The 13,737-nt window shown below is 49.6% G+C and overlaps 5 protein-coding genes across 5 annotated transcripts; 3 read left to right on the top strand and 2 right to left on the bottom strand.

Moving 5' to 3' along the window:
- Positions 1-925: 925 nt before the first annotated feature.
- Positions 926-1,758, top strand: B0T23DRAFT_313383 (uncharacterized protein; the record flags this gene model as incomplete). Its single annotated transcript, XM_062834739.1, has 2 exons — positions 926-1,117; positions 1,177-1,758. 2 exons carry the CDS (start codon positions 926-928, stop codon positions 1,756-1,758), a joined length of 774 nt encoding a protein of 257 aa, XP_062694289.1.
- Positions 1,759-2,549: 791 nt separating this feature from the next.
- On the top strand, positions 2,550-3,524 carry B0T23DRAFT_403675 (uncharacterized protein; the record flags this gene model as incomplete). Its single annotated transcript, XM_062838802.1, has 1 exon — positions 2,550-3,524. The coding sequence occupies one exon, from the start codon at positions 2,550-2,552 to the stop codon at positions 3,522-3,524; it is 975 nt and encodes a 324-aa protein (XP_062694288.1).
- Positions 3,525-5,983: 2,459 nt separating this feature from the next.
- B0T23DRAFT_119722 (uncharacterized protein) lies at positions 5,984-7,840 on the bottom strand. Its single transcript, XM_062832018.1, has one exon. It carries the CDS (start codon positions 7,523-7,525, stop codon positions 6,218-6,220), a length of 1,308 nt encoding a protein of 435 aa, XP_062694287.1. The 5' UTR covers positions 7,526-7,840; the 3' UTR covers positions 5,984-6,217.
- A 259-nt stretch (positions 7,841-8,099) lies between these two features.
- On the bottom strand, positions 8,100-9,084 carry B0T23DRAFT_119706 (uncharacterized protein). The gene is made up of 3 exons (XM_062832017.1): positions 8,489-9,084; positions 8,306-8,387; positions 8,100-8,249 (listed from the first exon to the last, which is right to left on the bottom strand). The coding sequence occupies exons 1-3, from the start codon at positions 8,895-8,897 to the stop codon at positions 8,138-8,140; spliced, it is 603 nt and encodes a 200-aa protein (XP_062694286.1). The 5' UTR covers positions 8,898-9,084; the 3' UTR covers positions 8,100-8,137.
- A 1,205-nt stretch (positions 9,085-10,289) lies between these two features.
- On the top strand, positions 10,290-12,106 carry B0T23DRAFT_119675 (uncharacterized protein). Its single transcript, XM_062832016.1, has 2 exons — positions 10,290-10,552; positions 10,648-12,106. Exon 2 carries the CDS (start codon positions 10,649-10,651, stop codon positions 11,918-11,920), a length of 1,272 nt encoding a protein of 423 aa, XP_062694285.1. The 5' UTR covers positions 10,290-10,552; position 10,648; the 3' UTR covers positions 11,921-12,106.
- Positions 12,107-13,737: the final 1,631 nt, after the last annotated feature.

Here is a 13,737-nt window from a genome sequence, read left to right as displayed (position 1 = left end):
ATAAGCTGGACTAAAACCCGCCCAAAGGCGAGAAAAACCAAGATAAAAGAGGCACCGGTGGCAGGATCCACGACATCCCATCATCTGCATCATGGCTTGTGGCGTCTATAGTGACTGGCTTGATACGGCGCCAAAAGAAGGCGATCAGCTTTGCGATAGCCAATACTCCGCCGTCATCCAACTCGACCATTCCGTGGACCTCCCCACGCCGACTCCCGACCTGGTCTTGAGTGGCACCACATTGCTTTCACTGACGCAGCCCTGTCATCTTCCTCACTACTGTGTACATGTCACTATCAGCCCCTGCTTTATCACCCAATCCTCAGCTCTGGGTCCTGAGTCTGGATGCGGCTCCAGAAAGGCCGAGTGGCCATGGCACGGGCCAGAGACAGGTAGTTCTGGGTGTTGGTCAGCCGCATGCGCACCCAAGAGGAGAGCTGAATATGCAAAGGGCAGGGTATCTGGTTCGTCTGGACGGGGAGGAGTGCATACGTCGACTGCCTCTTCGAGCCGTTGCACAGCCGGAAGACGCTTCATCTCTTTCCTCCTTTGCCAGCAGTCCGTCATGCTAATCACAAAGGTGATCGGCCATTGAGCCCAAGTTCGCCACACAAGCCGTACGTAAAGCCTATTGACGTCGAGCCAAGGCCTCGGGTTAGGCTGTTGTGCATCCCGTCTGAGTCCATCAACCAAGGTCGAGGCTGTGGAACACAACATGCACTTTGTATTTCGGCAGACGTGCATTGTCTCTGGTCTTGACGGCTGGGGTTACCTGGGTCTCCCCGCGATGACTTAAGCAGGCGGACTCCCTGGCCTCCCACGACAACTCTCCACCAGTGTAAGAGGGAAAAGGCAAACGTGCATGCCAGCCAGATCTTCGATTCCGGTCTTCACACCAGCTCGAAACGATACGCGCGGGTCTACCATGGCACAATGCGGTATACCAAGATCCTGGTCGGACGGAGGACGATTTCACCAGGCTCGATCCCAGCCGCAAATTGGGAAGAGCATTAGGTTTGGCAGTCTCAACGACAGACGACGAGCAAGAGTTCCGGATCTTAAGCGGTGGGACGGTGCCTCTAGGACTTCCCAACCGTGGGACTGCTTATGGAAAAGAGTATGCCTGAGCGGAGAATGTCAAGTCAACGAGTGATAACAAGGCTAACTTATAGCCAGGACCCGGAGCTATGGCATCGCAAGGGCAATTGCTTAGTATATCTATATGGCCGTGGCCAGTCGAGTCGGAGCCCTTCGTTCAAAGTGCCCTTCAACACCTTGCTTGCAACTCAATGTCAACCCCTGATCGCAAGATGTATCAGACGAGATATCCCAGAAACAGTAGACATCAAAGCCAGCCAAATCGAGCTCTACATTCCTGCTCCACCTACGGCAACCGAAGCAGAGGTCATTCGTCATTACCTGGATATTCGCAATTTCTTTGCCTGGATTTTTCGGAGATCGATGGCGGGGGAACATCTTGGAGCAACCCTCATTCGTCTTTTACACACAATGACTGAGCTCCGATGTCTCGGGGTCAACAATGCGGACGACCTGTTGAGCTACGCCGACGAAGAAGGTTATCTGGAAATGTGTAATCAACCAGCACATGCCTTAGGTATGCTTCAATTTGCGGAGTACTGTCAAGATCGCAGGCTCTACATTGAGGCATTCACCCACTGCACCGGAATGTTTGAAGAGCTATACGTTGTCCCCGAATATCAGGCAAGCGTTCCTCACAACTACTTCAGCGTCGTCTAGTCTTGAGCTAACTAGTTAGCTAGGTTATCACTTCTGCAACTCGAAGGCTTCTTCGTCAGGCAAAAGCCGAAATGGATGAGAAACTTGGACAAGCTACGTTGATGTTGCAAAACTTCCTGGATGAGGATTTATCCCAGGCTCATCTAGGTCTGACGGTCGGCGGACGGTCTCATCTTGAGCGTTTCCGAACCTTCCTCCACGCTTTCTTCGCTACCAAGATCGGATACTACCCGCCAACATCAATCGACCAGCGGTACTTGATATTCCCTCCCGCAATATATCAAACGATGCGAGATGACATCGAAGCTTTGTACGAGCTCTTGGTAGATAACACATATACCCCGTCAGAAAGCATACCGGCCTCTGCTCAAGGGGGACTGTGTACTCTCCAGTGTGTCCATGGCTTTGACGTACGGAATAGGTACTCTCCGCTTCCTCACCCCCTGCCTTTACTGCCGGAATTACCTACCACCAGCGCGTCTCGAAGAACCTCCTGGCTGCATAAATCCGACAAATTAAAGCCAGACCAACGGGTAGTTGCACATGCAGCACTGGCGAAAGCATCCAACAGAAGCAAAGCCACCATCTGCAGGAATCCACTTGTCACTGCTTATCAAAGATACGAAGAAGACTGCGTGTTCTCGCCTCTTAAGATCGATAGACAAGAGAAGATTTCGCAAGTTGACGCGCGAAAGGTTCGATGGATTCTCGTCTATGCAATCTATCAAGTACTACGAGCCTGCACACAGGCTCCTCTGGAATGCCACAACGTCGCAAATACATACTACAACATGGCCGTCAGTACCGAAAATTTACCGCCTTGGGATGCGGACGACTATGAGTCAAGCTTCAGCACTCGAATCTCAAGGGGAACAAGACAAAATGGCTATGCATCTTTCAAGTCGCTGCCAAACTTCTCACTTCCCACGCCACTCATTCTGTCATCATTTCCGGCGGTGTTTACCTACGGCGAAGACAGGAAGATCAGACCGGATATTGACCACTTCGCGTTGATACATGCTAGGACGCCTAGTAGGATCGCAACCAACCCCAGATCGACGTCCCCGCCCGTTGTTCCAACCCGAGTTCACAGTCTCACCAAGAGTATCAGTCATTCTCTTAACGCATTCACTGGGAACCGGCCAGCAGAGAAAGAGTCCACTTCACCCAGCCGCAGCAGGCGTGCTTCATACCACGAGATCGTAATCCAAGGATATGGGAATGGTACCAACGATGTCCACCCTGGCTATAGCGAGCCAACAATAGACAACGAACCGCCTCAGTCCCTTGCCGACGTCACAAAGGCATCCGATACCCAAATCCCAGAACAGGGTATTAGGACGCAAGGTATTACGCTCCGCTCACCATCGACCGCATCTACGTCATCCAATAACACCACCGGATCTAGTACGACAAGTAGGGAGACGGCTGCTTCTGCGTCTTCGACAGCGCCGAGCTTCCGCAGCTCACCAACATCACCAAAAGCCCTGGTAACCGGAGAAGAACTGATGCGCGGTGTGACACTAGGAAGCAACGCTCTGGCACCTCCGCTCCCTCGCAGAAGCAGTCGACGGAGACCGAGTGAGTGCCAACCTGATCCTCTCAGAATCCGGAAAACTCAGTCAGCAACCTCTCTCGACATTGTTGGAAGAGGTGACAACAAGGCCAATTGCACCATGTCTATGCATGAGACGAGCAACGACCCCTGGGCACAGTATGCGGATGTGGGCGGGCTGAGGGACTTGGAGGTGAAGGTTCCAGTGTGACCTCTCGCGGGTAAGGCTCGTTTCACCGTCTGTGGTCAAAATTTCTTCTGTACACTGAGGCAACTCATTTGCTTTGTTTTCATTGCGGAATATCTAATTCAAGCCCTATCCCATCTTGTCTTGCTGTGTTCACTTTCTACCAGATTTATGGAGTTCATCTTGATACCCAGCATTTGATTTGGTTTCGTTTGTTTTAGCGTTCTTACTGTAGCAATTAATGTCGAAAATTAAACATGCGAAAATCAAAGTTTCCCTTTTCAACATTGGTCTGCTCGTGAACAATTTGTGAAAATCCCCCATGTCAGCCCACAAGGTCTAGCTGTTCTGACTCCTAAGTGAAGTCCTAAGAAGTCTCAGTCCGCCGAAATTGCTCCTGGGTTTGCCGTGTCTCCCTAGTTCTTACACATGCGGACAGAACCTTGTCCAGCCTGGAACCTCGTAAATACCCGCTGGTACACTTCAGAAGGACAAAAGCGCAACGCCCAGAATTGCTAGGCGGCTCAAGACATATAAAGCTATGCATATTGGGGGAGCAGCCATGAGGTCATCCTTTTGCGGTCATCCTTTGGTTTGTTAAGTTTCTCTGTGAAACCAAGGCCACTGATAGCCATCGTAACTGCACAGATTCTCCAAGTCCTCCGTTCTTTTCTGGTAGGAAACGGGTGTTTCCAATGCACAGATAAATGATCATGACAACAATGAAGATAAAGGCCATATTCCAGATTCGGTCAGTTTTTCTGTTTCTGTTGGTAACCTTTAACGTCAAACGAGTCTTTGAACCCTCCATGTCGCGTCATTGTGATTTTACTTTCGGTACACACTTCGATCAATCCTGGCACTCCTGACAAAACTTGAGCTTCTTCCACGTGTTCGGATGATGGTGACTTTTCGGTTGCTGGGACCTCTTTCGTCTTTACTCCCTTCGTCCACCTCTTTGACCTAGACTTTCTTGGTTTTGTTGTTGTATACGTCCCCCAAAAGGGCGCCCGTCGCGAACAACACTAGGATATATATAAACAGAGTCGATTTGATTTCTTTTGAATCCTTTGATGTTCTATCTGTACGTGTTCTACAAGGTTTTTAAAGTGAAGTACAACTCGTTCTTCTGTGGCTTGGTTGATGAGGCTTGGTGATTCTTCTAGAGAACGATTGAGAAGCTTGGATGTCCTGTGCCTTCTCGCGCGCGGAGCTGTAATTGTTGTTGTTGTTGTTGTTGTCGTCGTCGTCGTCGTCGTCGTCCTATATCGCTTTAGACAGAGGAGAGTCGCTCTTATTAAAGGCCTAATATGAGAGCCCCCAAAACTGTCCTGCTCTACCTACGTTCGAAGAGCTAAACAAACCGGTTAAACAAAACCAGTATTGAATTGTACAAATGTTTATTGAAAGGAATATAGTATTGATGTTGATAACCGCGGAACGATCAACTCATCGAGCGATGTTCGAAGCAAGGAAGGAAGAAAGCAGGAGGCAAAGCCTGGACTTGAAGCTGCCGGGGGAAGGAGACAACAAACAGAAGGCGAGTAGTTGATGACTACCCTACTCTGCCTTCCTTCCCTATCATCCAAATCCCAGAACTCAACCCTGGAAACCGCAAAGCCTCGATTGCCTCAATTTTAAACATCCCGCTGTTTGTATCCCGCCGCATGTTTTTTTTTTTTTTTTTTTTTTTTTTTTTTTTTTTTTTTTTTTTTTTTTTTTAAATCACTTTCAGATCTCGTTTTGAGTCCATCGCTACACACAAATTAACTTGTTCAGGCTCACGAGTTGTAAAGGGTTTCGTGATTCCATAGTGGTGGGATGGAGCAGATGCAAGTTTACTGCTATGATGACAGGAAAAGGAAGACGATCTTCCAGGGAAGGTAGAGAGTATGGAGGTAGTATACATACGGCCATGCTGTGCGATGAGATGAAATATGTGATCAGGTACGTGGGAGGTTTGCTTTTGTTGTTGGTCATGTACTTGACGAGGTTGGTCAACAGATGTTAAAAGAAGGGAGTGGGATGGGAGGCTAACATGGGGAGTAGGAACTTTGGAGCCTGTTCGAACAATATTGCCTATCTCTGAACAAAAGCAATCACCACCGAAACAAGTTCATTTACTTTGGTTTTCCTCGCGCTACTTGGATGATCAACCTCTGAAGTAATTACATGATCGACAAAGTCCACGCTTAAGTTGTCGAGTCTGTTTCCATGACCACGATTACGATACCACGAAGAAAAAGCCATCCCCAACCGAAACGAAGGAAAGACATCAACCCCACTCCTTCATACGCCGCGCTTTGTTTCTGACTAGAAAGTACCAGCACTCAACGCGCCATATGTCCATACCATGAGCAAGTGAGTGTGCTCGGGTGATGAAGCAGTCATCACCCATGCCGACGCCAAGGGAAGGGACGTTCGTTGGAGGTCCATGCCCCGTCCATTCTAGTCACTCGGCTTTCCTGTCATCGGCACTCCTTCCCTGTATCTCCAGGCTGCCCTGGTGATCCTTCTCCTCCTCCGCTACCAATTCCACTTTAGATTCGAGCCCGGTTTTAGGTTGTCGTCGCCCTTCCACCTCCACCAGGACTGCATATCCTACCCACTTCCATCTTTCTCATTCTCCAACTTCATTTTTCGTTGTCGTTTTCATTACTTCGAGGATCGCCATCCCTCATGTTTCGAGCACCTCTGGCTGTGTCTCTTTCAACGCATCATATATGCGGCCAATACTGTGTCCACGACGGAGTTTCATACATCTTTGTGGGTACCTTTCGGAAAGACGCGAGTGCTATACCCAGCATCATGGTGCGGACTAAAGCATATAGCGTAAACACGATGAGCAAAATATACTCCTCTTTCGTCTCCAGCGAATCACCTGTTTCTATGCTTTCTATTAGAAAGATGAAGCACATGCAGAGACCCAATACTGTGAGTGCAACTGAACTGCCTCGCCAAATCCATGTCTCTGCATTTGATGGGAAATCGTAGTTCCACGCAGCTATGTGGATGCCGGAAAACAAGACCGAGAAGACTGCGAAGACAACCACCATCACCTTGTCTGGTGCCCCCCGGAAGTTGGCGGGTTGCGTTACAAATGAAGCCCGACGGTTCTTCGTCTTTTGGGTAACAAGGGGATGTTCGCTGCTTGGCAATTCTCTGTTCGGCCTATCCGTGCTAATGTCCTTGAGTAAAGGCAACTGAGGTGCAGACGAGGCTTCATATTCTGTTGTCACGGGCTCGGAAACAAGTAATGATGCCTCAACTGTTGCTTCTCCTTCAGGTTTCTCGCTCTCAACTGCCGTTGATGGACCGTTTGCTGCCCTAGAGATATCCAGCTCAACAATAAAAGGCAAACGGATGTCCTGGGGGCAATGGAACCAGCACGAAAACTCAATGACGCCACAGATAGCATTTGCCACAGTGATGTCCTCATATAGAGACACAGGGTACCCTCGGGACAAGCGGGCAATCATGCTGGCGATGAACCATAATGTCTGCATTATGGAGAGTGATTTGAACGTCCAGTCACGCTTAGACTTATCGGCAATTTCGTCATCTGTTGGCAAGCCCGAGAAAGCCAACTTGCCGCTGCTCACAAGCTCGACAAGCGTCTCTGGACTTATGCCCTTCGTCTCTTCCGAGCTGTGCGGCCTTTGATATACGCTTTCCATGACGAAAACAAAGGCTTGTTTCAAGCTGAAGTTGGCAAATTCTGCTCCTCCCACTTGTCGTATTGTTTTTCGAAGTAGCAGGGCATCATAAAGACTACCCAAACTAAGACATGCTGCCACCTCAGGGAAGAGGAATGCAAATGTGAATTTCAAAAAGTATGACATTGCAGCCTCCTCCATGAAAGGTTCGTTTGGATTATAGCCATCGCTGTGATATGAGCTCCAGGATGAAAGCAGAATGGTGCTGAGGCAGGTCCAGATGATTCCCTTTGTCCCTCGTCCAGCAGGTTCAGGCTGGAAACCGGTGAAGGCTGGGGTGTCTCTCGTATAGTAGGGTGTCGGTGCCATTGGGCCTTGAGGTCTCGGGGTCAAATCAAGGGGAACTGCGATTGTTCATTGTTTGTTGGGTTTGGTGATGTGGAATTGGGCGGTAAGGTTGGCTGAGCTTTGTGGAATCAGGGATTCAACACAAAGCAGATGGAAAAAGAGTGATGGTCACAAGGAGTCAAAGTAGGAGAGAGAAAAATCAGAGAAGCAAAGAAGACAGAAGGACAAGAGACAGTAGGATAGCAAGGCTATCACTTTGAGGCCTTACCCGCTTGGGCACTAACTCTAGTTCAGCAGCTGGGTCCTGAAGGTCACTACCAGCCAATCGCGGCGTCCTCGTCGAGAAAGCTGAAAATCGAGTTGGACTGATTTCCCCACGCGCTAGCTGATTGTTATGTATGGGATTGGTCCTCTTGATAGACAGGTCGTTAACTGCCGCAGACCTCCCCGTCTTCAGCGGCCAGGTCCTGCGACTCAATCGAGCGCTCAGTCAGAAACAGTCTCGTCGACTAGCGAGTAATCAATCGATTGTCCCATACGGATCCCACCAATGTTGAAGCCATCTTGAGTCTTCAAACTTTCTCTTGGATAGTATTCCCACGGCTCATCGCCATCGACGTGGCCGCAGAAAGTTCACTCGACCTTGATAGAATGATCTGCCGTAGTCGAGGGACCAGCCAAGCCATCAATAATCTCCGAACCCAAAGTACAGATCATGACAGATGGGAAGACGAGCCAGGCGCCACTATTTGACGGAAAATCAGCACGAGTTTCATCACCACAGGTGTGGGAGGAACCTACTTGGGAATAATCCACAACAAGATCAGATCGAACGTCGAGTTATGACCAATGTTGTCAAACCCAGAGTAATACTCATTAAGCCCTGTATATCGCTCGCTGTCAACTTCTTCTTCTTCTTCTTCACACAATTTACACCTTCACATATCCACAAGACTCCAGGAAGAAATATGGAAAAAAACTCACAATAAAGCACCGTCTTACTCAACGTCATCACCGCCGCCGAAAATCCCACCAACAACACCGTCGCCCCCCGTCTCCCCTCCCCCTTTCCATTTCCACCCCCCAACACCCCCCAGGCATAAACCAAATACATCACCGTCTCCAGCGCATTCATCATCCCTTGCGCGGCCGTGAACCCGTTCCGCTCGTTCCACGCCTTCCATCCGTACACGTAATCCACGCGTCCGTATAGCTCGTAGGGTGCCCAGAGGGGGTAGTGCAGAGCGCCTCCCGGCATGGTGTGTGGGCGAAGCAGGACGTAGAGGGTGTCCCAGATTACGAGGGGGAGGGAGACTAGAAGCCAGAGAAGGGTGAGGCGGGAGGGGGTGGTGGTGAATGTAGAGTTTGAGGTGGTGGTGGGTTTTCGTGTCATTTTGAGAAGTTCCGCGAGATGTTTTTGGTTGGGGGAATGATGGTGGTGATGATTGAAGCAGGACGTGAAAAAGTTGTGAGACGGTTGAGGGGTGAAATCCGGGGTATATACAGGCTGACGATTGAGAGTGAACGGGTGGTGGTGTTTCAGGAACAACCCCTCTTTCGCATGGTTCGGTACTTGCGCTTGGAACTTGGGGATGGAAAGAAAGACGAAGGTTGAGTGCATCCATGCTACAACGGTCCAGCTTAACTAGAAAAGATGAATCTTTAACAGATTGCTGTGGCTTGTGCATAAGCCAACGTTATTCTGGTATCGGACTGCAGATTGCTCGTTCGCGGGTCTTCCTACGCTGCCGGGAAACCGAGCGGCGGCGGCGGCGGCACGCTATGACATGGCGGGAAGGCACGCCAATTGGCCATTGGCTACGGCGGGTAACTGTTGGGATGTTGATTGGGTTTCAGCAACAATGAGCCCTAACAGGAAACACCTCTGGTCTGTAGTAAACTGAGACCAAAGATCTTGGGATCAAACGCTTCAGAGCAAATGTAACAGCCATGAGTACTAATGGTAAGTTTATAAGAACATCAAGAAGAAAAAATTGTAAATTGGCTCTCTATGAGTCAACTAATCTTCTGTGTCACTGGGGCGCTGGGTATAAGTGATAGCAGGCTGTGTGCCCGCTAACGACCCGCTAACAAATAACAAAGGAGCAAAATCAACACATCGCGTCTGAAAGAACAACAACATTGTTGCGTCTGACATATATATAACACCGCTCGAGCTTACTTGCTTGAAGCAACCTCAAGAGTTCCATCGCGCTATCAGACAAAACAACATAACCTGGAAGAGGACCTATGAGCAAGGAGTGGAACAACTGACGATCTTGTGTCATTCCATCTCGCGTCCTTTCCAGAGGTAGGAACCGCGGAGGGTGAGGCATGCCCTTATACCTCGTCTCGTCACACGAGGTTGCCTCGTGGGTTATTGTCTCCCGATGCTGATCTCTCAACTCTTCCGGGGTGGTACAGGCCGACGTACGATTCCTGGTCGAGAGACACCTTTCCAGCCTGCACAATGGCTTCCATACCAGGAGGAAGTGCTTGGTCCCCGGACTGCGTCTCCATGAAGAAGTTTATCAACAATCGTGATCTCCTGCTCTGCCTAGGCGATGTGGTAAGGTCATCTTATCTGTTCTGTTCATTGCCTCTCGTTTCTCTTTGCCTAGCTTTTGTACCTGTTCTCCTCCCTCCGCTCCCACCTATTCCTCTTCTCCGTTTCCACCCCTTCCCTTCCTCTCGATGATCTTCTTGTTCAATTTGCCGTGTTGATGGTCATTCCTTTTGATGGTCGTCTAAATCCCCTTCATTCAGATTGGAGATCGCTACCTCCTACAGAATCTTCGTCTCACCAGCTGGGCCTTCGCCGCCGCCTTTGAGCGTGCTCTCTTCCGCGTCTACATCCTTAGCAGTTCACAGCGTTTAAAGGACTTGATGGCCCCACGACAAAAGCTTTCGCCTTTTCTGAGACATGTCCGTCATCTCTATGCACGCAACCTTATCGGTGATATTCTAAAAAAAAAACTCGTCATAGTGGTGGGGATCAAAAGATGAATATTTCACTGAGAATGTCTTAGATGGGTTGGTGAGTTCTTCGTAAGTTCCGCCATAAAATTGACTGCCAAAGACGACGTGAAGATGCAACCATTTGTGGTAGATGAGGCTGACAAAATTTTTTTTCATATGTTCAGGATGGATCCATATCCCAATCTCCTCAGATCCCTGTCTCAGTACGCACCCCGTCTCACCGTCCTCGATCTGTATTGCAACAGTGGATTAGGGATCGAGCATGTGCCGTCTGAGCTCCGTAGATTTCGTGGGCTTAAGGAGCTCAGTCTTCGTAACCTTTCGGATTATTGGGACGAATACGTCGAAGCCATCACCACGGTTCTGATCAACTCCCCCAACATGGAGACGTTGCGCTTGATGACCACTGAATGGGGCCCAGATGCAGAAATAGACCCATGCTATGAATCGCCAGGCCATTGCCTCTATGGGATACTGCCTTTTATCTGCGAGAGATTTGCGCAGGAAAGCAAAGGAGGCTGGGGGTCTCTGGACGGCCACGAACGGGCGAATATACCACGTCTCAAGCTCCAAGAAGTGACCGTTGATCATCACTCGATGATTCGGTTCCTCCTCGATATCCCCGATCCGGATCTCCCTGAAGACTCGTTGAGATACACTGGCAATCGCCAGAAACCTCTCTATTTGGAGAAACTCACCGATCTTCAATATCTCGAACGGTTGCATGTCGAGATGATGCCAGAGTGGACCAAAGCTCAGCGCCTTGATATCATCCGCCTACCGAATTTCACTCCGGTCATCGCCCCGCGACTGCGATCACTGACCATATCACCAGCCTGTACTCAAGAGTCCCGCAGATGGCACGACTGGGTTATCGGAAACAACTTTCTTGAATACGCTTGTCAAGTCTCGCTAGGTAGACTCGAACATTTTATCCCAAATTCGCGGGCCGAGAACCTCATTTTCGACTGGACCGACCGCGTCAATTCCCATGACAGCCTGTACACACTGCTTTATCTCCTAAAGCAGCCGGACCCCGCAAATTCCCTCCGACGACTTGAACTCAATACGCCGGGCGATTGGACGAAGCTGGTCCCCTCCCTCAAAGACACCTTGTCGCATCTTCGGAAGCTCAAATATTTCCATTTTCACCTGGCAGAGTACTATCCTCCACTCTGCCTCTCGTTGGAGGTTCTAGAGCGCCAAAAGTATTTCGAAAATATGGTGGCTCTTGCAGAAGACTTCTTCGAGGTGCAACCGAGCCTTGACTTTGTAGAAGTCAACCACTTTCTGTACCAGGTCGTTCGATGGGGACCTGGCGCCCGTGACTTTCACATGGTCGAGATCTTGGATCGGGAACGGGAGTGGGTTGCACCAGAAGACACCCCGTGGCAAGGGCCAGAGAAGGACGCCGTGCCTTTCAGAATGATGTTATGAATGATACCTGAGAGAATGATATTCTCACGTCCATGAAGGAGCAATTCGAGTTTAATTGGGAGTTGCTGTCTGCTCAGAACTCGGAAGGGGTTCAGTTTATCCGACGACGGGGTAGGAACACGAGCAATTCAGCCTATAGAAGCGGTGAAACCAAGGACACGTCGAATGATAATACCAAAGACTTGACAGTTTACAGAAGGGATGAACGTGTGGCATCCGGTACGCACGAAACTATGTGTCGCTGCAAAAATCGACGCATAAACGTGGTGATGCGAGAATAAGGGGCAAGTCTTGGCAGAGTAGCAGCCCGAGCACGTCACTAACAAGTCTGGGTGCCAAACCCGGACAATTTGTGTGAACAGTAGTGTAACTATGTCCGGTACCAGAGGCAAGCCGAGAATCACGGAAGGGGGGCGCACCTGGAACCGATCGGGAAGACCCACGGGTGGCGATGTGATAGAGGGCGTTCGGCGGTGTGAGGCCGAAGGTGATACTGGTCAGGAAGCATACGAAAATGTACAGGAGCCAGCGTTGTTGCCCTATTATAGCTCATGCGGCTGAGCGATCAGACAGACACCATGCACGTCCGTCTGCGCTCGATATCCACTGCGAAGGACTGGAAGAGAACTGATACCGTACGAACCGGGTGTATATATGTAAATATCTGTTAATTTGTAAATTTGAACGAGTCGGCTTACTTGCTATTGAAATGGGAAATGCACTTGCAACCATCCAAAGGCCCATTATTGCCAATGCATAGCACCAACAGTTGTTAACTTTAAGCCTGTCCTTTTTGTGCCTCGTCACCCAGAAATATAATTTCTCTGGTTCTGCAGCAGCTCTGATTGTATTGGGGAAGATGTAACGGCCTCGTCTGCTGTACACCAAGCTCGTTGTACATGGAAATCGCTGTATGACTGATCCTCGCTTGAGAACATGTGAATGTGGAAAAAAAAGAGGTGAATGATAACGACGGACAAGGGCATTCCACAAGACCCTACTGCGGAGACAGGATGCTTTATTGTTGCTGCGGGCGCTGAGGGTCGAATGGGAAGATATGAGGGAGGTACACTAGAGATATACTGTATGTATGTATGTATGTATGTAGTGTATGTACACAATGAGGAGGGTAAGTGTTGCTGGGTATGAGTAGATGTGGGGTAGCAATCATGGCACAAAATGTCGTGGGCGTAAGGTTGTCAATGTGCCAATTCGGGACCCAGCCAAGCCAGCCTCCCTCTCTTGGACCCTTCAAGGACCCTGATCATCGCTTTGTGTCGCAAGTACACCCACACTTTTTCCACGACAGCACAAAGGAGGGTGTCATTGGGAGGACCGGCAACTCTTTCTTTTATGATCAACGAACCAATCAAGCGGCATGAAGGAGTATCAAAAGTGACCTTGGATTATCATCAAATAACTGGGGAACTACCATTGGAGGATAAGGGTAGTGGAGAGGCCGGCTTCGGCTTCCACATTGTTACCTATCACTGTTGGTGGGACGAGCGAGGAAGGGAGTTGGATACGGTGCCATCGGTCGGGTAACAACATGAAGATAGGCTCAATACCTTGACCTGGCCATGTCCTGTGTTGTTGTACACAGGGCAATGTGAAGGCGTCTGACAGAAAACCTTGAGCGGTGTGATACAAAGCAGCTTTAATAGCCAAACTAGGCCCCAGCCGTACAAGAGCAAAGATGCACATGAGACGGCGATGAAGTAAGTATGCAATGCATAACGCGAGTTGATATTTGGAGAGACAGGGTTGTTGACGACATGCTAGCCCGACCGGGACATCGGGTGTGAGTGTGGGCATCA

This window comes from Neurospora hispaniola (assembly GCF_033458365.1).
Source record: "Neurospora hispaniola strain FGSC 10403 chromosome Unknown B0T23scaffold_3, whole genome shotgun sequence".
NCBI lineage: Eukaryota > Fungi > Ascomycota > Sordariomycetes > Sordariales > Sordariaceae > Neurospora > Neurospora hispaniola.
The sequence above is the reverse complement of the archived record's forward strand: the minus strand, read 5'-3'. Positions and strand labels throughout refer to the sequence as shown.